The 24,542-nt window shown below is 34.5% G+C and overlaps 3 protein-coding genes across 4 annotated transcripts; 1 reads left to right on the forward strand and 2 right to left on the reverse strand.

Moving 5' to 3' along the window:
* Nucleotides 1-664: 664 nt before the first annotated feature.
* Nucleotides 665-1,449, reverse strand: LOC132172369 (signaling peptide TAXIMIN 1). Its single transcript, XM_059583855.2, has 2 exons — nt 1,199-1,449; nt 665-1,081 (listed from the first exon to the last, which is right to left on the reverse strand). The coding sequence occupies exons 1-2, from the start codon at nt 1,315-1,317 to the stop codon at nt 958-960; spliced, it is 243 nt and encodes an 80-aa protein (XP_059439838.1). The 5' UTR covers nt 1,318-1,449; the 3' UTR covers nt 665-957.
* Nucleotides 1,450-2,794: 1,345 nt separating this feature from the next.
* On the reverse strand, nt 2,795-5,409 carry LOC132171249 (Tetratricopeptide repeat (TPR)-like superfamily protein). The gene is made up of 2 exons (XM_059582518.2): nt 3,324-5,409; nt 2,795-3,172 (listed from the first exon to the last, which is right to left on the reverse strand). Exon 1 carries the CDS (start codon nt 5,349-5,351, stop codon nt 3,756-3,758), a length of 1,596 nt encoding a protein of 531 aa, XP_059438501.2. The 5' UTR covers nt 5,352-5,409; the 3' UTR covers nt 2,795-3,172; nt 3,324-3,755.
* An 11,789-nt stretch (nt 5,410-17,198) lies between these two features.
* Nucleotides 17,199-22,423, forward strand: LOC132171907 (SGNH hydrolase-type esterase superfamily protein). 2 transcript variants are annotated; one of them, XM_059583321.2, is made up of 6 exons: nt 17,199-17,215; nt 17,502-17,650; nt 17,744-17,968; nt 21,450-21,517; nt 21,640-21,804; nt 22,113-22,423. In XM_059583321.2, the coding sequence occupies exons 2-6, from the start codon at nt 17,552-17,554 to the stop codon at nt 22,270-22,272; spliced, it is 717 nt and encodes a 238-aa protein (XP_059439304.1). In that variant the 5' UTR covers nt 17,199-17,215; nt 17,502-17,551; the 3' UTR covers nt 22,273-22,423. The 2 variants fall into 2 exon arrangements, with proteins under 2 accessions (XP_059439304.1, XP_059439302.1); XM_059583319.2 differs by having other exon boundaries at nt 17,211-17,284.
* Nucleotides 22,424-24,542: the final 2,119 nt, after the last annotated feature.

Below are 24,542 nucleotides of genomic sequence, written 5' to 3' on the forward strand. Positions count from 1 at the left end.
TTTCTAATACCAGTTGTTTCAACCAACAACTCTTATACCATTTGTTAGGATTATCTTAGACTACATGAGTTATTGAAGAGTAAAAAAAGAAAAGAGATAGAAAACAAAATATAAAGAGTTTACTGTTTGGCAGCGTGTCTGCGTCCATCCCTTTGCCATATTGAATAGAACACAAAAAAAATCAATCAAACCCACAAAATCTTCATTTTTGATTGGTGGTGAGGGGATGAAGATGGATTGATCAGCATGGCAATGGCCCAATACCAATAAAATTTTTTTTTTTAAAAAAAAAAAAAAAATGACCATTTTCTCAAATCAAAATATTCAAACCCACATATATGATATATTGCATTAATAAAAGAACTATATATATATATATATATACACTAGAAAGACAAGAAAAGAGCCCTGAGAGACTGGATTTCCAGCAATTAACACTCGTGCAAATAACTCTTATATATATATATATATATATTTTGACATATCCACACAAGAGAAGAGAAAAAAGATATTCAAATTAGTGGTTCACAGTCGATTGAACTATCCCTTAAAAACACAAATAAGTCTTATATAAGTTCTCTCAACATCATGTTAAATTAAGAAGGGGTGAAATTAATTATAGTAATCAAGATGGGTGAAAATGAATAAAAGTCACAAGTCTCTCTAAAGTCAACTGCATCAAAATTCCAATGACTAAATATGAGAAGTGTAAGTACATGACCACCATTCAAAGATGAATCAAAATTTAAATAAATTTTACATTTTACAAATCGACCACTATATTTGTGGAGTTACGTATGTGGACTCTACATAAGTGAATGATAGACCCCACAAATTTAATAGTTGATCTATTGAATTTGTAAGAGAATATGGACAAAATATGAAGAATTTATTGACCCTAAACATTTTTCTAAATAAAATTGTATTGATTAAGAAGCTCTAAATTCAATTTAAATTCTAACAAGGGATCTTGGATGTGAACCACTTCATGACCCGAATGGGAGCCTTAATCAACGCCAGCGCGAACTCCACTATTACCGTCGCGCAGAGGCAGCATGGGCATATGCAAGTCAACGCCAATCTGCACCCATCACAAACACACAAATTCTTCATCAAAAAAAAAAAAAAAATCCCAAAAGAAATTAAATTAATCATCAACCCAAACACAGAGAAAGAGAGGAGGATCCGGCCGACTAACCCGACTATCCAGATGACGATGCCGACGATGGAGATGAGGAGGGCGAGGAAGGCGAAGGGCAGGCCCAGCAGAAATCCCAGAGGCCTGCATTCACAATCCTCACAGCAGCAGCAGCACATAGCTCTCTCTCTCTTCTTCCTTCTTGCTTAATTTCTTCCTCCTCTGTTGCTTTCTTCTTCACAATTTGAAGAAGCAGAAAAATTCAATACTATGGACGGAGAGAACAAGTAATTGGGTATTAAGAAATTCAACATGTGCTGGCGTATACTCAAAGCCTGTCTTAGAAACGAACGGTTGAACGACCTCGACCAGTACCAAATGCCCACGTCATCCTCGGTCTCTTTCTATGACTAACGACCCTTCCTGCCTTTGATTTTCTTTTATTTCTTTTTAGTATCATTTTTAACAATTATTTATGAAACTCCAATCATGTTATGCCATTAAATTTGTATTACATCATACGTTGACATGTTTCTTGAAGAAGAAGCGAAAGGGAAAATGTATTGGGATGCCTTGATTGTATGCATTTTGCGTTGGAACCATTGAATTAGAATTAAGATTAACAATGTTTTAATTTCATGATAATTGAGTTCAATGCAGGCAAAAACCGAGAAATGATAAAAATTATTATCTGAATCATCTCCATATGGCGAATGGGTGAATCTATCATTAAATTTTTGTGAGATCTACATGAATCTATAAATTCAATAGTGGATCTACTAGATTTGTAAAAAGAGATAGTTAAAAAATGGTTGAGAGAATGATGTTTAGTATGTCTCAGCGAAAACCCCCCTTAGTTGAGTGTATGAAGACGATCTCCTACGTGGCTCAATGATATTTATCAAGTAATATCAATTTGCATTTCATCATAACAGGAATCCTAGCTAGTTCCCAATTTATGCATCTCTAGCAGGACTTTTAAACTAACTATTAAATTAAATTTAGCAATTTTGGTGCTCCAGCAAACCTTCTAGAGTAACAATTTTCATAAAATTTGCTACAGTAAACTTTCATATTTGAAAGTTCACTATAGCACATTCTAAACATTTTTTATTCTTTCTTTCTCCTCTCTCTCCCTCTCTCCTCTATCTATAATAAAAAATATATTAAAAAAAACAATATTTAAATAAAGTAGATTGTAAAATAGATTGTCTGATGGAGTTCATTGTGAAAAAGTAGCAGTTAAACTAAAAAACTTGATTTTGAGTGGCTAAAATAGCTATCGGCTGCCGGAGATGCTCAAGATGCATTTGCCTTTTCTTTTTCCCTTTTTGTTAGAGAGAGAAACTCACTCCTCTCTCTTACGTGAGAGTTCTTTATCTCTTAAGTCAAAATCCTCTTCACGTGAATGCTTAGGAATGATATAGTAGCTTCGACTTTTCCCTCCTTTTCTACCCTTGTTGCCCGTTCTCCGTGCGACAATTTTTTTTTTTTCCCCTTTTTTTCTAGAGAATTCTAATTGTATTTTGATTAGTCTTTTTAAAGTGATACAACATGCATATGAGTAGTTAGAAATAGTATCAAAGCGACCTAGTAACACCATATAATACTACAACACTGCATTACACGGATTGACAATGATATCAAGATCTTGCACGAAAAGAATGTAACATTCTAGAAAGTTGGTCTCACATTGAGATAGACAAAAGTTTCATAAACTTTTTATGTACTAAAAGCATTTTTTAAGCTCCTTAACACAATCTCAAATAAGCTCAAACCCCTTCATGTCACTAGATATTTTAACTATCGACCACCAAATCATGCTCAAGTGTATAAACTGGAAGTGGTTTAAAAGTAATACCACAAATTCCAAATTATAGTTCCACCATAACAGATATCTCCATCTCGTGAACGATGAGCAACTTGGTATTGAAATGCTTTTGCCTTTGAGTTCAGCCTCTTGCTCTCCTAAAATTCTCAAGACATTGGCCATACATCAGGAGTGAAGTGGTAAGAGAACTTACTTCATTTGCCCTGCATTAATAGAACGAATATAATTAATAATAACCCCTGTTTGACCTCATATTTGTCCATCAGGTTAAAGACCTAAGACGCCTGTCTTTGAAGCCCCTCCCACGGATTTCAAAACTGCATTTATAAACTTGAAGTCCTGATTATATCCAACCTTGGAGAAAGTGGATGAATCTAGCCATCTGCCCTCCAGAGAAAATGGTTGAAGTGAGCCCTTTAGGCCTTCTATAGAATCTTTCCAGAGAGAACATCCCAAACCTTGCTATCTGTCTGTGTTTATCTTGCGAACAATTATTGTCTCCACTCGTAGCCAAAGGTTCCAAAATCACACATGGAAAACATGTCGACAATGAAGAATGAATGTTCATTCAGTGTAGCCAGTTGCTTTGAAGAAAATTGCACAATATAATTCAGATCTAAATAAGATCATAGGAACACAACAAGACTTGACAATCCTTGAAAAAGAATGACTTCTAAGAGATGGCTTATGTGAATCTGAATTATATTGCACAAAGGAGTCGAAACAGATTATCTCCCTCATAAAAAAAATGTCAGTTAAGGTTTATCTTCCGCTCAACATGAAAACTTATAAAGCATTATTAGACTCAACCCAACTGCAGGCAGTATCTTTGGATACCCCTTTTGCCTTCATTATCTCCCTAAGATCACTTACACCGTCCCATTTCCCAGCAGCTGCCAAAGTATTGGATAGTGCAACATATGCCCCAGGCCGATCATTAGCGTTCAACTTAAAAAGTTCATTGGCAGCTATGCTTGCAACCTCCACATCACCATGCAGCCTACAAGAACTAAGCAGGGCTGCCCAAACATCAGAATTGGGCTTCTCGGGCATCCCTATTATAAACTCCCATGCTTGCTTTAAACTCCCTGCACGTCCTAAGAGATCAACCATGCAAGCATAATGCTCCATCTTCGGTTTCATTGAGTAATCTCTCTCCATACTATCAAAGATCTCCTGGCCTTTCCCAACAAGCCCAGCATGTCCACAAGCCGATAGAGCACCAAGGAATGTAACATAATTAGGTTCAATGCGGTATTCCATTTTCATCTTGCCAAAGAGCTCAAGTGCTTCATCCGGATATCCATTCTTCCCATATCCATCAATCATGGAAGTCCATGAAAATACATTCTTTTCAGGCATGTGGTCGAAAACTCTTCTTGCGTCCTCTATTCGTCCGCATTTAGAGTACATGTCTAAGAGAGCACTTCCCAGCTTAATGTCAGTGAAATATTCAGTCTTCATAAGTTGACTTTGGACTTGTTGGCCTATTTCAAATGTAGTCAACACAGAGCAAGCCCCAATCAGACTAGCAAATGTAGAGATACTAGGCCGAAAGTTCCATCGTTGCATGTCAACATAAACCCCAAGTGATCTCCTAGCATACTTAATTGATTTGCTGTAACCTTCAATCATTGCATTATATACCACGACATCTTTTTCCACTGTCTTCCTGAATATATCTTCAGCATCATCAACAGAGCCTTGATTCATGTACCCAGAAATCATGGACGTTGAGCATATCACATTCTTTTCCAACATCATATCAAACACAGTCCTTGCATAACCAACCTTCCCATTCTTAATATACGAGTCAACAAGTGCCGTATAAAGAACATCATCCGGCTCAATATCAGATTTCAGTATCTGGGCATGTACCAGTCTTCCTAAACTGACTGGCAAAGGCACATTACAACCACAAGTTGATGCCTTTAAAATCATAGAAAACGTATACCCATCAGGCTTCTCACCAGACATAACCAGCCTACGAACCAAACGAAGTGATTCTTGAACCTGCCCATGTTTGAGGTACCCACCAATCAAATAATTATAAGCAGAGAGAGTTTTTTTAGGTAATTCATCAAACGCTTGGCGTGCATATTTCAGACAGCGACATTTCAAGTTCAATATAATGAGTTTGATTGAGATATTGGTACCAGGCCTGAACCCAGTTTTGAGAATATGGGAATGTATCTTTTGGCCATGGGAAGGGTTATCTGAGTTGATGTAGTGTTGCAGAGCAGAGGAGAGAGCTGTGGCAGTTGGGTGAGAGAGAGAGTCTTGTGTTGCCGGGAAAGTCTGGTTTGGTGTGGCCGGGAGTTTGTGGTTCTGGGGTGTTGAGAAAACTGATGGTTTGATTGTCGGTATTCTGGCGTTTTTCATCTTCCCATTTCGTCTGATACAAACTGTTTGCGGGTCGCCTGAGCTGAGAAAGCATAGCAAGGAGGCCACTTTTTTTATACGGGTTAAAAAACATGGAAATTTATTTTGTCTTTAAAAAAACAATTATTTTCATAAATATCATTCTTCTAGTTAGTACATTTAATTCTCGGGTTAAATACTAAATATCTCATGGGATTTCGTTGATTTTTTTTTTTTTTCTCCTAAGGTTTGATTTTTATCACAGGATGTGGTTTTGATAATAGACCAAATTAGTCCTTAATTGACTTAACAAAATTCTACGTTGACCAATCAAATGTTGACACGTAACACCTACTTAAATTTCTTTTAATTTATTTATTTTTCAAAAAAAAAAAAAACAAAAAAAAAAAATGGGGGTGACTCAAATGGCCAAGGCCACCCCCATCTGGCCGGATGGGGGTGGCTCAAATGGCCACGGGCCACCCCAATTTTTTTTTTTTTTTTTAATTTTTAAAAAATTAAGTTGGTGCCACGACTCAACATTTGATTGGTTCACCTGGACTTCCGTTAAGTCAACTAACAGTCAACTGACAAAATGATTAATTTGGTCTATTATCAAAACCACAGGAACCTCCTGTGATAAAAATCAAACCTTAAGGAGAAAAAATAAAACAACAAAACCCTAGAGAGTATTTAGTATTTAACTCTTAATTCTTTTTTTTTTTTAAATTAAAAAAAAATGGTGAATTCCACTTAACCCAATCAAATTATCACCATATTGACAATCTCTCCTCAAACTATCAAGTGCATAATGTCCACTCAAATTACAAAAAATTGACAATAAGCCCCACAATGCTAGCAAAATGACAAAATTATCCTTATTAAAATAAAAAAAATACTAAAATTTATAAAAAATAAATAAAAAGCAATTTTGAAAAAAAAAAAAAAAAAAAAAAGGGCAGCAGATGGACTGCTGTCCCGGCGGGAGCTGCAACTGCGTGCGGCAGCTGGAACAGTTGATGAGCATCAACATGGCTGGATTGGTAAACTTAGTGGAGGGTTTAAAGGGTAGAATTGGGATAACGAATTTTTGATCTAGGGGAATGGGTGGGGTGGGGTGTTCCTCCGGAGAGGTACAGGGAAGGAGCTGGTTGGACCTTTTTAGTCTACGGCAGAAAACGAGATCGGAGAAGGAGAACGAGAACGAGAAAGCGTCTTTTCCTTAACTTTTTTAGGACGTTGAACCATGTCAAGGGTATAATAATAGAGGTATTTTAGATTTAAAATACTTTAGGATAATATGTTATTTATATAGATATCATTAGTTAATTTAAATATTATAAATAAGTATTAGTTAGTATAATTTAAATATTAAGGACACGTATTATTAGTAGTTTATTCTAATTAGTCATTTATTTTACTATGCATTGTAATTGTCTATTTAAAGACATCAAGCTCATTAATGAAAAGGATTAGAAAATTAATTCTAAACCTTGAGTTTGAAAATAGTTTTTTAAGTTTTTTTCAAAATTTAAAAGGTCTAGTGTAACATCCCCAGCCCGTTAAGGCTGAGTTTGCCACTTTTCTTCTTTTACAACAAAAGTTATTGCAAAGATCTATAAGGTCTATCAGAGTACTTGATTTTAAAGGATACAAAAAAATGTATAAAACATTATTCAAGAGATTTTATTACAAGCGAAATTAGAAAACATTAAACTTTAATTGCTGAATATCATATCATTACAATAACTTATATGAAAAGACTTTGAAAATTAATAATTATTCCCACCCCATTCCGGCCTCCTATTCCAGCATCCTTTCTACCTGAAAACAAGAAATAAAACTGAATGAGCCCAAAGGGGCCCAGCAAGTAAAATCCACAACCATAAATAGTTTTACTCCTTGTTCTCAGTTTTGAAAATCATTTTCGCAAATAAATATAATTCTAGCCATAATAATATCTGTATGTACGGTTGCATCTCCCGTAACATATACATACTATTACATCTAGTAATAGATCATCGTTGTAAATCATCTTTATAAATCATCATCATAATGCATCATTATAAATAATCTTTGTAAATCATCATAGCATATCATCGTTGAAAATATAGTATCATTTTCTCATAATAGGGCCCATGTACACTATTACCCCTGTGCACGAGTGTTGCGGGTCCTTGTGACCATGGCACTGAACTGTGGCCACAGCCATGCCCGACCGTCAATTAACTCTTTCTTGGTGCACTCAACGGTCTAGTTGATGGAATACCACCTTCTGGCATAGCCTCCTTCAGTGGTTTCGCCTCCATCCGAGTATCGGTACCGAACTCTCATCTTTACTTATCTTGGGGCCAAAAATACTCTCCTCCATACATGTGCCCTTATTTCATAAACATTTATCTCATCTCTTGTACTTTTCTTTGTACTTCTTTTGATGCATCTTAGGGCAACATGTAGGAGGGTTTATCATCATTTTTCTTTCTTATAATCATCATCATTTCTCAACTTTCTTTTCTCAAATTGAAAACCTTTTCAAATATAAACTTGTTGTATTTAGAAAGCGTTTAAATAAATAGAAACTTTCTAGATAATTCTTTTAGAAATCCTTCATGCATGCAACATAACTTCATAATACATAAATAAAATAATCATTTACAATTTACTAAAGAATGAATAAATAGCATGACATGAAGTAATTTTAGAAGGGGTAGTGAATTTACTTACCTCTAGACTGAAGCTAAAAGTGGTATGAAGGAATCTAGTTGCTCCAATATGACTAACACCACTAGTATATATTTTGAAACTAATTTTTAAAGTCCGCTATCTCTTGTGTTCTTTCTTTCTTGTAGCGCTTGGTCTCGCCCTTTCTCTCTCTGTTCTGAGTAAACACTCTTAGAAAGAAGAAAGACCGAGTAAAAAGCGGAAGAAGGAAGAATATATGCAAGAGATGGGAGAGGAGATGAGTGGTGAAAATACTGAAGGAGAAGAGCTCTATTTATAGGAGAAAATCAAACACTATTCTACCTTCAATTTACAATTATACCCTCATTTTACTATTTCACCAACCCTATACTATTTCACCAACCCTATACTATTCTACCTTCAATTTACAATTATACCCTCATTTTACTATTTCACCAACCCTATACTATTTCACCAACACTATACTATTCTACCAACCCTATACCATTCTACCTATACTATTCTACCTTCTTATTCTACCATCCTTATACTTACCATTTACTATCCTATTATTTCACCAATTACCATTCTCTAATTACCACTCTCATAAATTTCTCAAGAATTAATATCATTGCCTAATATGAATATTAATATAATCATAGCATAAATTTAATATCTCTAAAATAAGACTTTAAAAATCTGGGGTGCTACATCTAGCTTCCCTTTGAAGTTAAGGTCTAAGTTCCCTCAGAACCTATAATTTATCTCCGTTACGTACTCACGTAACAAACCAATATCTGTAAACTTTAATAATTGATTTTTAGGCTTAAATAATGTTTTACTATTAGAGTCAGTGGTGGCCGTGCCTCCCCTAGAGGGTGGATCGGCCACCCTAGGTGCCTGAGCCGCCCCCTTCCACCCATGGAATCACCAAATTTTTTTTTTTTCAATTTTTTAATTTTAAATATATATTTTTCAATTTTTTTTAAATTAAAAGTTTTTTTTTAAAAAAAAAATTAATTAATTAATTTTTTTTAAAAAAATTATAGGGATATTTTTGTCTTATTAAAATTTTTATAGGAGTAATTTTGTCATTTTGCTAGTATTGGGGGGCTTATTGTCAATTTTTGTTAGCTTGAAAGAACATTGTCGCAATTGATATTTTAGGGGGTAGATTGTCACTGTGATAGTAATTTGAGGGAGTTAAGTGGACTTTACCAAAAAAAAATAAAATTTATAAATATCATACTTACACTTATTAACTCAAGGTCCATTTGGGAGTGCATTTTTTAAAAAATAATTTGCATTTTTAAATCAAATTGCAATTTTGCAGTATTTGTGATTGCGATTTTAAAAACGCAAATTTTAAAATCGTGAAAAAATCTGCGATTTCTATTAAATGACTAGGGGGTGCTCATTTGAAAAAGTGCGAATTTAAACCAAAATCACAATTTCACTTAAAACAACCTATGCGATTTTAAAAAGTAGCGATTTCAAAAACACAATTTTTAAAATCGCACTCCCAAACGGACCCTCAGTATGAAATGGTGTTTCTAAAATATAATTTGAACCAAAAAAATCATATTTTATATATTATCTGACAGAAAAATAGAAGGAGCCCTCATATTCAAATTGATCGAAAACTCAAATTTTAATATCGTCAAATTAAAAATAGGGATCTAAATATCAAAAAACAAGAGTATTTTTACAATATTTATCATTTGAAAAAAAAAAAAAAAAAACTTGTGTACGTGGGTTTTATATTGCAATATATCCTAGGACACCTTAGTAATGTTTTCTCTCTACCTTTTAATGTTGTTACTCTACAAGAGTATGTATTTTTATTTTCTTTTTTTCGTCCAAAGTTTCAAAAAATTTCAGAATTAATTATTTAGTTAGAAACAAGTCCCCACTCATGCATTCATGTTAATAAAGTTTTTTTTTTTTTAAGTAATGATAGAAAAATTCTATATAAGCTCCGCTTATTTTGTGGTAAAATATGGAAATGTTTTTTTTTAGAAAAACTACATGTTTTTGTTGTTTGATGATTATTTTGCTTACAATTAAAAACCTGTAGAAGGAGAGATGGGCTTTGGGCACCAATGTAGATGGGCTTTGGGTAGTTGATCCCAAGAAAAGAAGTCAGAGGTGGACTTGGAGAGACGACTCTAACCTTCAAGTTAAGTTATATAATAATAAAGTTAAAACCCCAAAGGGTTTGCCCAAGTGGTGAAGGCCTTAGTATTGAGGTATCATCTTTTTAAGGTTTAAGGTTCAACACCTCATAGGCGCAAATAATTCTTACAATTCTTTGGAGCCACACTCTCGGATGAAAAGCGGGCAATTTAACCAATAATTCTTACAATTCTTTATAGCCACACTCTCTGATGAAAAGCGAGCAATTTAACTAGTTCCGTGTAGGAAAACTTCCGAGAGCGCAGTGCACGAAAAAAATTAATAATAATAATAATAATAATAAAGTTAATTTAGCATACTTGTAAGGTTCACTTAATCTTTTATATAAATACTGACGCCCACGCTAGAGTTTGTGGGACTCCCATCACGAGTTTGTTACTTGATGTGGAGATTCTGAGATTCATTCCCTCAATCTAGTAGGAGGGGCAACATGATATGGGAATTCAATTAGCTGAGCTAATGGAGGGGGAGTGGTGTGCTTAATCAGGGACGGAACCAAGAAGTTTTATGGGACGGGGCCTAAGCGAAATTATTTTTTATTTTTTTGCATGTAATGAACTGGTACTTTTTTTTTAATTATTTTTTTTCTTCTTTTTCTAATCACTGGTACTTAAATACAATGAGGAATTGAGCTTAGAATTGTGTCAAATTCTCCAATTAAATACAATTAATGAGGAATTGAATGTAATTAACCCATCCAATTAGCAATCTTAGTGTTCACATACTAAAAACCCTAATTTATGTCCATACTATTAACAATATTGAAATTGAAGCCCCAAGTTAATTCTAGGAATTTAGCTTCTAACTAAAATTCCCCCAAATTCGGACATAATGAAAAATTCTCCAATTCAATATGATTTCAAATTTGAATTTCTTAGGGAATTCCAGGGTATTTGAACCCCATGCATAAATCTTTACCAATAAAGTCAGAAACTCACATTCATTTTGGACAAAAACTATATATGCTTTTTTTTGGGAGGGGTGAGAAACATTATTGTCGTGTCAATGTCCTCCTATTGAATTGTCCAAAAAGGTGGCGGTTGGAAAAATCAAAATCAAACCTTTTTTTTATTTTCCTTGGAGGAAATCTGCTCGCAAGTTTCATAGAAAACGAGACTCATGTGGATAAAAAAGCAAGGATTAAAACGTGACACTAAATTCCATTAAGGTAAATAGTTATAGTAAGAAGGATCTTTGTTGGGGTCCTAATCTTTTTATTTTTTATTATTATTATTTTACCTAATTTTTAATTTTTTTTCCTTAGAAAATTTTTTGTGGGGTGGGGGGCCTGGCCTATACCGGCCCTCCAATCCCTTCTTTCGTCACTGTGCTTAATGGGACCCTTTTAGTGGATGCCCACTGTGATAAATAGTTGGTTTTGCTTATGAGCCTTTGGACCGTTAGGTTGGTGGGCCCTCAAGGGCTTCCGATAGATGGGCCCACCTAAGGGCGGTTGGTATCTAGGCCTTCCATTATCCTTTCAATTTTCTTAGATTGATTGATGTGCCAATCAAATCATGAAAATTTGATATGAATGTCTTGAACTTGCTAGTTAGCTCTTTTTAGGGTTTGTTAGTATTTGAGCAGTATTCTAATAACCTCTCAATTTTTTTTTGAATAATTGGTGCGTCAATCGATCTATGAAAATTTGAAATAGGTGCCTTGAGCTTGTTAGTAAATTATTTTAAGAGCCGGTTGATATCTGGGCCCTCCAACAAACATGAACAAGACTTGATAAAATATTTTAGAAAGCAAAAGAGTGATAGCTATTTACTTTTGAAGAACATATATATAGCCAACAAGCCACGTTCCTATGGGATGTGGACAAAACCAAGATGAGAAAATATAGATTAGGGTTAATATATATATTATATATAGATATAGTATTTGGGTTCTAGAAAGTAGAACCATTATAATACAAAAGAAATATATCCATCTTTTAGCTTCAGGATTCTAGGTTTTGCCACTGGTGGAGCAAACGTCACCAGAACAACCCCACTTCCACTGTCAATATTCGGAAAAGGTGAACAACACTTTGAGAAGCTTTTTCCTTTGTGGGGATCGGAAAACAACTTCCATTAGCTTCTACAGGAATCAGTGGACGTCCATTTAAGCCCTTCTTTTTGCTTTCTTCTTCGTCGAGACATTGAGTGGTCAGACCACATCTATAAAGTCTCACAACGGTACAAAAGTTATATGTATAAACTACAAATAAAAGTAAGATTTTGCTATCTTTCCTTTGCAAAAACTTTGGGGCTTCACTCAATCTCCCCCAACATCTCTTCATTATTTTATTTTTCAAACCAATTAAGTGGGGTCGATCGGTTTTCCCTTCATGGCAAAGATATCAATAAAATATTTTTAATTATAGTGAAAATATATTTGTTACCAACAGATGAAGATCGATCATGTATATCATCATCATTTTCACAGATCTTGTTTAAAGTGAGTTGGTCGCAATATGGTTAACGAATATTATTGGGCATTAGAATCAGTCTGAACTTTGTTGCCTGAACTTTTGCTTGAGTTACGGGCCGGCAAAACTGGAAAAAATAAAAAATAAAAAATAAAAAAAAAATAAAAATAAAGAAAACTACTTGGGCATGAGAAAGTATTTTAATACTTTCTATAAGATAACACATGGGTGATCTATTATGGATTTAGTAACGTTAATTAGTATAGAGTTATATAATTAGATGATATAGTAGTGAATATTAACATTTGATTTTTTTTTTTTTTCTATTTTTTATGAGTGTTAATTTAAAAGTTTATTTTACTATCACATCATCAAGTTATATGACTGATAGTCGTATAACAGTTTACTAAATTGCATGACTCATTATGGATTAGCTATCTCAATATTTAGTATTTAATTACCATTCTAAATCATCATTATTAATTTTTCTAAATTTAATTATATTTCATTTGGTTGTATTACTAAAGTAGCTAAATGTAAATTATTCAGGTTGATACAATGACTGCGCACTTCAAATGCTCAACGAAAAGGATCTAAAATGAAGACAAAAATAATTAAGGAGGCTTATCGGGGTGTTGGAGCTAGGAACCACCTCCGATACTTAAATCAATAAAATAAAAAAGTGAAAATGAAAGGAGAAAAGAGAAAAAGAGGACTAGAAAATTGGCGGGGTAATGGCTAAATGGGAGAATGAGCGTCGTACCTAAGGCAGCTACCTTCTCTCCATTTATAGACCATTGCTCCCATCTCTTTTTTCGTAGGGCGTTAAGGGCTCTTTCCCACGTTTTATTGGCAACGTGAGAGATCCCGTCGAGAGTATTACAAGAAAGACATGGGAATGACATTTATTGTTGCTCAAGAATGAATTCTTCTTTTCTTTTCTTTTTTTCCTTTTTAATATATGTCAAATTTATGTATGCTCATGAGGTTGATCTTGCAAGTAATGTTGACATATCAAGTATGAGTTAATATGTTGTATACGCAGAACAATTTTTATAGGAGAAGACATGGTTATTTGTCTATGTGGCAACATGACCCTTATCATTTTAGACAGGAGATTAATTAATGGAAGAAGTAAGTTGGTAACGGTTGAAAAGTGAGGTAATAAAATTATAATAATTTTTAAAAATCCACGTAACTTTTTGATAAAACTACAAACCACACATATATTAAAATGGTATATACACAAAAACAAAAGAGGAGACAGGTCCATATATAGTTATAAAGTCTAATAAATAGTACCATTTGAGTTTTATTAAATCAAACATAGAAAGCAAATATAGACACAAACTAATTAAGACAACGTTAACTGTTTTCATTTGGCCTTTTGTTGGATCCTAGTAGTTTTTCATGTTCTGGGGCCAATGAGAATGATCCATCATCTTATTTCTCTTTTGTCTTTTCATGAAAGGACTTGGCAATTTCTCTTTGATAAGTGTAATTTCCAGATTTAATTGGAATCTTAAAAGAACAAATTAATATTCTATTGATATTTTCCAAAACACCAAATCTAAATAATATCTCAATAAAGGTGTACAAATTCCTAAGCAACATTAATAATGACTAACTTGCCTCTTTTGTCGGTATAATGAGACCAATTTATAATTGAAGTGAATGGATTTTGTAACGATTATAGGGCACAGGTAATGAATGGTTGATTCAGCCAAAGAAGGGACAATTTTCTCTTGTATATCATAAGCTTCTTTGTTAATTGCAAGGGAAATTTACCCCCGGCCGGCATGGAAAACTTGTAGCAAAGTTTGTAGGAATAATTGTGAGCCCCCTTCAGAACTTCATTGGCTTATTTTCGCATGCACATATCATTGCAAGAATATATGTAAAGAGTTTTATTCCCTCGTAACCCTTTTTCCATATTGAATAGAAGAAAAAAAAATGTAAAGAGTTTTATGAGGGGATCAAACTGGGGCTCCTGCTGAGCTTGGGCCATAATATGATGATATTTAATTAAAGTGATATTATATATGATCTGAGCGTGCGCAAAAGGGTCATCTTTATTGAAGAGATCCTAGCTGTGCGATTACAATATATTTAATAGGGCAAAAAGCACTGGTTTGCATGCATACGCAATTATACCTATATTTTTAAGAGATAAAAGAAAAGAAAAAAAAAATAGTCTTAGTTATAATTGTTAGACTAACACCATCCATGACAGGTGAACCCATCACAGATTCTGCGAGCTGATTTCAGCCTGCATTTGCATTAAATTATTGACTTGCAACCTAATATGTAGGGCTCTAGTGCTTTATATTATTATATATATGTGGCCTGTAGTGCTTAGAAATTAAATCAGAAAAAAAAAAACACAATAATTTTACGTAATTTGGTGTTAATTTGTTCCTGCACCCACATAATTAAGTGAGTGACTTTTCAATTTGTTCAACAATAGAGTATGGTCAATATCATGTGCTAATTTGTTAATATGGAGGCGTTTAGAGGAGGTGGTTAATAAATTTTATTAGGTAATTATGGTTAATAATTTTAGAAAATGAATATTAACCATAACCGTCTTGTCAATCTTAGATTAACCCAGGGTGTTGTTTTTCTTCAATCGAGCAAAACTTGTTCTCCCAGCCGAATAGGTACGTAGTTCTTTCTTTGGCCAATTTATTGGCACATGGCAACAAGCCCACAACGATTTAGTGCCTATCACCTACCATAAAAAGGATATATATTTGGGTTTTTTCACGTTGAAAACAACATAGCAATTACTACTATCTAAACACAAAAGAAGAGAAAAAAAATTTAGCAAACAATTTTTTCTTTTCTTGCTTTTAAGAGCGATCATGCACAAGAGAATTAAATAGATTTTGTGGAAAATTTTCTTTTTGTTAGGGTGTGAAAGTTTTGGCCCTTTGGTTGTATTAAGACTTCGTTCCGAGTTATTTTTCCTTCATTATTATTTGTACTTCATTTTTTAAGAATGAAATTTTCTCATGCTTATCTCCGCCCGTAGATATAGGTTTGTCAAGTTGGATGACATAAATCTTGGTTTTATATGTAATTGAGTTATTTTTATTATATTCTTTTCAAAGGGACACCAAGTAAACCTAATCTTAGTACATTGAAAATCGCCAACCTATTATTTGACCTTGCATAACAAACTTAGGATAAATTGTTGTTGGGAGTTGGGACCTTGGCTTGGTGGGTGCCATGACATGCCAATGTTTGCTTTGGTGGCTACCAAGACATGCTATGGCTTGCCTTGGTGGGTGCCATGGCATGCCACGACTTGCCATAAGGCTTCGACACTTGTCAACGATGGCTTAGGGATGTGAAAACCAGCACCAAATTAAAGTGTGTTTCTAAATTCATTATAACACATTTGAAAGTTGTTGTTCAGTCGTCAACATTAGGGTGCAAACGAACTTGAATCACTTTATGTCACCTGTCGATAGGATTGCATTAAAGTTTTGCACAAGTTCGTAAATTTTCATTCCAAATGATTTCGGGTTGTGCGTATCGCTTCCAGAGCATTTGGGTCAATCCACAGGTTTTTCTCATTGTTGTGAAAAATTCAACTTTATCCGATTGGCCCAAATCTTGTTCAATCGGATGAAGTTTTTTCAACTTTTATGAATCCTAGTTGCGAAAATTTGTGTTGCTTACCAATTGAGTAGGGACAAAAATTTCTTTCAAAGTGAGGTCAAGAAATTTTTTTCAACTTAATCTATAAAATTGCTGTGTGCTTCTTTCCATATGAGAAACAACTTTTTTTTAATTAATATGTTCGAAACACATGTTTTTTAGTAGAAATCTTAAAATAATATGTACTTCTCACAAGCTCAAAAGACACATAATAATTTTATATTCTTATGAACGTCCGAAGGATCCAAATATAAAAGAATAAGATTTTTCTCTAAATTAAGTCGAATTTGATCAATCTAATTTATTAAATTCACATGTTCTCAACATATATGTGATTCTAGTAACCATGCATTTTTTTATTTGAAAATTATATGGTCCATTAAAAATACATTAATTTTTTTGCAAAAGGGCATGACATAATCTTAAGGATCATGGGGTTGCTTTCTTTTTCAATAACATTTTTTTAATTAACTAGAAAAAAAATAATATCAACCTGTCCCCGCAAATTAAAGTTAATTAACATTCAATAACTTTTTCTGCGGGAGCCTACCATCGTAATGAATGCCCTCTACTAACGAAGAATTTAAAACCAACCCCTCGAGCGGATAAAAGGGCTGCGATTCAATCAATGCAAAATTGCTTCTCTCTGCGGCAGAGGGGACTGACCTCGGACTCTGGGACCCCCCCACCCTCCCGTAGGCCCCTCCTTCATCGACGGAGACCTCACAAGCCGAGAGAATTTAATGTAAAGTCACGTAGGTCATGTCAGCAGCAACTTTCAGTGTTCAGTTGTGGCAGTTTTGTCATTCTAAAGTAGTTTCAAGGCTAGTTTCGTCCATGCCGATGGGGGTGCGACGTAGTGGCCATAAATAAAAATGCAAAACCATAATTGGCTCCTTCCAAGCCAACGAAACCAGAGGAAAAGGTCTCAACCAAAACCAACTTCTCTTTTGGAATCAATTTTCTCCGATTCATTTTAACGAAAAAATATTCGGTTAGTAAAAAAAAAAAAATTTTTTCTTAAAATGTGAATAAACAAAAATATTTCTACACGATAATTAATTAATTAGATATTATCCGTTCATTTGATCTGTTCCCTTTTGTTTTGTTGGGGTGCACTTATTTAAAGGAGACCGGCCTTTTGTTTTTTAACATAAAGATGGGAAAAAAGATCAGAATTCAGACGTCTTTAGGTGTTTGAGTTTTTGCAGGTTTCATATTGCATGCCATTTGAAGGTTGTTGAGTTGAGATTTGTGAAAGATGAGGCCAAAGATTTATCTTTTCGGTGACTCAATCACTGAGATGTCGTATGGTGATGGGGGCTGGGGTGCTTCTCTTGCCGACCATTTCTCTCGCACGGTATTTCCTAAGAAAAGTGAATCTTTGGTTGTTTTTGTTTTCTTTTTCTCTTTTTCTTTTGTTGTGATTTGAAAACATGTTGATGTTGTTCAGGTTGATGTGGTGCTGAGAGGGTACAGCGGGTACAACACGAGGTGGGCCCTGAGGGTGATGGACAAGGTTTTTCCGGCGGTGGACGGCGGTGACTGTGATCCATTAGCGGTGACGGTGTTCTTCGGCGCAAACGACGCTTCCCTTCCTGACAGATGCTCCGCCTTCCAGCACGTGCCGCTCAATGAATACAAGCAGAATATCCATTCCATTGTCTCCTCTCTCAAGGTAATCTCTCGGAACAGCAACCTCTCTCCAGTTCATTTTATCCGTTATATTTTTTTTTTATGAAACAAAAATACCTCATCAATATAACTTTACTGAATATTCCTCTCTCTAATGCACGGACTATTGGGAAAAGTTGCATTAAGTGTTGGAAACAGGCAAGCCACTATTCTCGTTTGACACGATTGTGAGGGGGTTAGGTAGATGATAGCAGAGATTGATGAGGTGAAGAGAAATTTTTATGTTTGGGAGGTCAAAGAAAATGGAATGTTGCCAAAAAAAGTGGGTGAAGTGAAGGCCCAGATGTCGCTGTTGTTGTTTGCCACTGGGCTGCAATGGCCTTGTGCGATTAGATTATATATGTACGTGCTTGGCTTCACTCTTGTCGTCTTCGACGGCAGCCTCTCGATTCAAAAGGCGCCACAGAGGAGGCCAGGCTTTTGCTTGATGGTCCATGCTCTGTAGGGTATGCATTGCACGTCACTATGATATTAGTGCTTGTAAATGACACAGGTTGTTGACTGTAGAATTTGAGAAAAATAAGAATAAAAAACAGTGAAAAAAATACAACTTTTGGAAGGTGGGGAAAAAAGTTCTTATAATTATGAACTAGCTAGGATTAGCTTTTCCCGATTTATAAGAATCTTTGTACGATTTTTGAGTCAAAACTCCCTGTTGAGAAACTTTAGATTCGGTAATCTGATTCTGTGATAGAATTTTGTGGGAAAAATACAATATATGTGGGCTATTAATTTGTTAATATGTTTCCTTATAGAATGTTTGAGTTGGATTGTAAGTTGTCTGAAATTCGAGTGAATCCTACTGGTTAGCTATTTAGTAGATTTTTGTATAATTGCTATACAATTGGATGATATGACAATAAAAACAAGCCATTGGCCGGATCAGTACTTGTAAAAAAAAAAAAAAAAATCAATTGCTGATTTTTACTGCCATAACATCCAACTACTCAAGGTCTTAGGTTCGAAACCCACTTAGTGCAAACTGCTTATTGGGGCCATTAGATTGGGGGTTTGCTCCTTGAATTAACTGAGGTGCCGCACTTGCGGAAAACTCCTTGCCGAGGGCTGTGCACCCCGGGATTAGTCGGAGTGAAGCTCCGGATACCAGGTGCCAAATCAAAAAAAAAAAAAAAAAAATCTAGTTGTAAGCGTACGAGGGGTTGTCCCGCATAGGGAATAGTTTCAGAGATTTTAAGGTTGAAAGAGACTTGCGTGTCTGAGTAGCGTGGCAATATTTTGGAATTGAAAGAAATCTACTAGTGTGAGTGTCAATAGGTCTATTGGAATTTTGAGTTTGTGAGTGGAATTGTGAGTTTGTGAGTATTGTTTGCGAGAGTCAGTCTTGCTTGGAATCTATTTGATTGAAAATGGAATTTATGGATCTAAGCCTGGAGTTAGTGGAACCAAGGTAACTCTTCCAGTACATTTTTGTTGATGTTTCTGTGTTTTGCAAAACCCAGTTTACTCTTGTTGTCTTTTGTGGATGTTTCTATAGTTCCAATGTGAGGATGATAATCCCACATTGGTGAGAAGAGAGTAACAAATTGTATTGGTACTAAGGATTTTTTGGTTTCAAGTTGATATAGTGGAAGGGATAGAGTCAAAGTTCAATAAGTTAATTGAAGAAAAATCTGGAATCCACTAGAGAAACAACTGGAATCTACAAGCAAAGGAGAGAAAATTCTTGTAGAGAATTTTTATTGAATAATTGATAACTGAATAACAAAAGTCTAAAACACAGCCTTAATTTTATAGGCTAAATTGAAATACCATAGCCCTTAATAACAAAATATGGAAGAAAAAAAAAAAAAAACCCTTAAAATTAAACTTAATAAAATTCATTGAAAGAAATACTTGTCTTAATCTATCCGTTACATCCATTTGAAGGGTAATTAATTAAGGCCATTCAAATGTGGACTCTTGTCTTACATCAGTCCCCTACACTTTAAGAAAACTTATCCGATATAACCATGAAACATTGTAAGATTGCTTGTACTGCTCTAACTTGATCCCGAGATCGAGCCATATAATCGTTTTCCAAATAGTTATCAACCTCTGTATTTCTAGAAATTTGTTGAATCAAATATGGCTCCATGAATTTTTCCCAAATAAAATTAGATATCATCTTTTTACCACATGGAGAGATATTGCATTATTCTCCTATTGATGAAATTGTTCTTTGTGGAATTTCATCAAACACTGCTAAGTATCGCAAATTTGAACAGTGTCCAGGCCATATGATAAGGAATTCATCTTGAGATCATTCTTGTGGTGAAGCATGTCTTCAGTAGCGTTTACCATGCATTCATCCTTATCTTCATCCGACTCCTTTCCGTTCTCCTTTTGCTCCACGAAAGCATCATTCACTTTAATAGTCCATTTTTCTTTGTTGAGAAAAATAAATTGTGGACTTATATTATTTTCTCCCACACTAACCTTTATTGTTTATTAGAGAAATACAATTCTAGAGAACTATAAATATAACAAGCCTAATCAAACTGAATTATAAATGTTTGCATGTACGGGCAGTACTGTGGTAGCTTTTGTGATTTAGACTAAGAGTGCATGGGAGTTCATGAGGAAGATTGGAGCAAATGTAAGTATTGAGGGTATTCAGGGAATGGTGCCAGCCAGGGACATCCGAAAAAGGTCACTAGCTCGTTCGGACTAGTTGTTAAACAAAAGGTCACAGAATCCTCCGTTTGATAGCCTGTCCGAATGGGATTGCAAATGGAGCATTCCAGGGAAGTCACAGAGGCCTCCGTTCGTTGGCCTGTCTGAATGGGATTGCAAACGGAGCATCCCAGGAGAATCACAGTAGCACCCATTCGCTAGACTGTTTGAACGTGCGAGCGAACAAGACATTCTAGAGGCGTTCGTTCGCTAGTCCGTTCGAACGGCCTGAAAACGAAGAATAAAAGTCACGTTTTCTTTAGTTTTGTTTTATTTCCGTTCCGGACGAGGAAATATCCCGTTCGAATGCTTTTATAGTCTACTTTCACATGTCTACATATGCTTTCATAATCCACCTATGTAATGGGAGATTTAACAGATGTCCATGCAACACCTGCACAATCTAAAGTATCACAATTATATGTACATCAACTTAGCAACCGAAGGTAAAAATAGATAGACCATCAAAAGTAGTAGGAGCCTCTCCCTGCACATTGTATTCGTTACACATATGCTTAATTTAATTTGTAAAAGCTTCACCAGTGCTTGGGTGCAATAATGACATGATGTAGGTTGAACTTTCTAGTCATATGTTTCTGAAATCCAACTCTGTTTAGTTAGAAGTACATTGAAGCTTTTATAGTTCAACATCAATAAACCAAAGTTATCTGCTACAGGTATCTCACCAAATAACTCTTCTTACTTTGTAGTTTTTGGCATCTCTAAATATTTGCTTTCCAGTTTAGCCTTTGTATTTATGTTGCACTTCTTTTAAATTCTTTTGGGTTCAGAAGCGATGGCCAAAGACTCGAATTCTTCTCATAACTCCTCCCCCAATTGATGAAGAAGGGCGCCTCCGGTATGATTCTAGCATACACGATCTTTAGTTTCTACATAACATCCATGCCATGTATAGTTTTCGTTGCAGCCTAGGATGTCCTTTAGACCTTGATTTTCATACTGAAAAGCTGTTTGATGCAGACATCCTTATGTTGAGAATCCAATGGGTCTGCCTGAGAGGACAAATGACGCCGCCGGTGCTTATGCCAAGGCATGTGTCTCTGCTGCTGAAGAATGTGGGGTCCCAGTGGTAGACCTCTGGACCAAAATGCAGCAGCTCCCTGATTGGAAAAATGTTTATCTCAGGTACTGCATGATAACTCTTTTCAAGTGATTGATTGCCTCACAAAATTGTTTCCAAATTCATGTGATTATCTAAAATTATACCATGAAATTTATCCTATTCAAGATCAACTTGTATTAATGAGCATGTCAATACCGATCGCAACATTGGCCATTCTTTTTCGTGGGATGATTTTTTCAAACATGTATGATGAAATTGTACATATTGGAGGGTCTTTATTCTATTGCCTTTATCTTATTATGACTATACAAGCAATAGTTGTAAGTGTATAAGGGTATGATGATTTTTTTTTTGGATATTGAAAAAACAGAGATGGTTTGCACCTCACTCCGAGTGGAAACAGGATTGTGTTTGATGAAGTGGTGACGAAGCTGAAGACTGAAGGGCTGAGTCTAGAAAATTTGGCAGTTGATCTTCCCCTGATAACTGAGATTGACCCTAATGACCCCCTTAAGGCGTTCCAGAAGTAACATAATTGTTTATATATAAGTAGGGTATCAGATGTTTTGTGGGTTATGACAGAAAAAAAGGTATATCCTTAAGAACAATTGTTCATTTTCTTTTGTAACGACGTGTTTCAGCTTGCAAGGGTAGACGTCAAACAATATGATGCTTGTGTTTTTTATCTTGTCATGAGTAAAGATGCTTATTGTGTTTTTTGTTTCTTAGATTTATATGTAGTGGAGGCAAGAGGAAGAGAGGAAGAACATGTCTTCTTCCTTGATTTCTTTGAAATCTGTGAGGAGAAAAGTGAACAATATGATAAACTATCGATTTTTGTTGAAGAATTCGTAAAGGTCGAGGCTTTGTAATTAAGCTTATTACATCTTTAACTTTGAAGGATTCTGAAATGCAAATTTTTGTTTGGTTTTTTACTTGAATGTGCTTTGAATGTCCATCTAACCAGACCCTTTTTGAGTTTTGTTTCTTTCAAATTGATACATGTACTCTTGTGCAATTTGTTTGACATTAGTTTCTAACACAATCTTTTGGTCTTGCTTCGTAATTTTGGATATGTTGTCTCATCTTTATGCTTGGTACCTACATCAAATTTCCTAAGCTTCTCCAAATATTACATGAAAAGTACCTATGCATGTCCAGCAGGTGCAGAAGGAGGAGGTTGGGTGGCCATGAACTCGGAAAAATCTAGAAAACCAGGTTGTTCTTTCAAAAATATTAGGAAATATCCTATGGCCTTCCTAACAATCTGAAAAATATTTATGAGCTTTTTATTGGAATTCTATTTGAGCGGACTTTAGATAATGTCTAGCTAGTACAATAACTTTTAAGGTTGATGATCACTTAGGAATAGAAATAAGTATTACTAAAAATACAATAAGCTGAAATGGAAGGACCATTCATATTCGATTGTTTGGTATACCAGAGAAATGACCAAATTTATTAATTGAAATGGAATTAGATTTTAACTAATTTTTCAAGATATCACTATTTATATATAAATTTTCTTTCTTTTTTTTTCTAGATAAAAAAAAAAGTCAACGATGGGTGGCTGACCATCCTCTTGGGGTTGGCAAATGATGACAAAAGGCCTTTGGAGATGTCAACGGAGAGTGGATGGTGTGGAGGACCACCCAACATGATTATTGATGGTTAGTTAGGTCGGAACTTTTTTTATTTTTTTGAGAAAAGTTAGGTCGAAGTTAATGGTGGGTAGTAGGGCTGTAACCAAGCTGAGACGAACTTTAGGGTTTTAAGGTTAGCTCGTTAGAAGCTCGGACGAGCTCGAGCTTTATGATTTTAAGGTTGGCTCGTTGGAAGCTCGGACGAGCTCGAGCTCTCGTTGAGAATGTTATTTGAGTTGAGTCAAGCTGAATCGGGTTTAACTTGAGCTTGAACTAGGCTATTAAATTTCTTAATGTATGATTCAAGCAGGGTTTACGCCCAAATTTTAAAACAACCTCTAGACATTTATCTATAGTATAAATATATAATACGCAACTATATAATACATTATACAATATAGCATATAACTATAATCTATAGGTAGCAAATTAACAATGTATTATTATATATAACTAGATAAAAGAAATATATATATATATATATATAATGTGAGCAAGTTATAAATATAGTATATCATGTATCACTAATTAACTATATTACAAGTATAGTATATAATTATACTTGGAAAAAAAAAGAAAAAAAAAGAAGAAGCTGGTTTGACAATTCTGTTAGAGATGAAAAATGGCTCGTAATAGTCAAATTTGACTATTTGACTATTGGAAATACTCTACGAATTAGTATGTTAATATTAATATATAACACACACATATATAATAATATAATAACATACATAGAAATATTGAGTAACCTATATATATAATGTGAGAAAGTTATAAATATAGTATATCATGTATCACTAATTAACTATAGTACAAGTATATAGTATATAATTATACTTGAAAGAAAAAAAGATAAAAAGAAGAAGAAGCTAGTTTTGGCTATTTTGTTGGAGATGAAAAATGGCTCATAATAGTCAAATTTGACTATTTAACTATTGGAGATGCTCTACTAGTTAGTATGTTAATATTAATATATAACACACACGTATATATAATAATATAAATAACATACATAGAAATATTGAATAACCTATAGTTAATTATATTTACTAAGTTACTTATTTACTTGTAGATTAGTAGATTAATTCTTTGCATACTCCATTGATTAAAGTCATTGGCTACATAATTTGTAGATTAAAGTCGTTGGCTTCCAAACA

This window comes from Corylus avellana, chromosome 1 (genome assembly GCF_965113065.1).
Source record: "Corylus avellana chromosome 1, dhCorAvel1.hap1.2, whole genome shotgun sequence".
NCBI classification, from domain to species: domain Eukaryota; kingdom Viridiplantae; phylum Streptophyta; class Magnoliopsida; order Fagales; family Betulaceae; genus Corylus; species Corylus avellana.

Coding starts and splice junctions, on each gene's coding strand:
- LOC132172369 (XM_059583855.2), bottom strand. CDS start 1,317: ATGTGCTGCTGCTGCTGTGAGGATTGTGAATGCAGGCCTCTGGGATTT. Junction 1,082..1,198: donor ATCGTCATCTGGATAGTCGG/GTTAGTCGGCCG, acceptor TGATGGGTGCAG/ATTGGCGTTGACTTGCATAT.
- LOC132171249 (XM_059582518.2), bottom strand. CDS start 5,351: ATGAAAAACGCCAGAATACCGACAATCAAACCATCAGTTTTCTCAACA.
- LOC132171907 (XM_059583321.2), top strand. CDS start 17,552: ATGAGGCCAAAGATTTATCTTTTCGGTGACTCAATCACTGAGATGTCG. Junction 21,518..21,639: donor GATGAAGAAGGGCGCCTCCG/GTATGATTCTAG, acceptor TGTTTGATGCAG/ACATCCTTATGTTGAGAATC. Junction 21,805..22,112: donor TGGAAAAATGTTTATCTCAG/GTACTGCATGAT, acceptor TTGAAAAAACAG/AGATGGTTTGCACCTCACTC.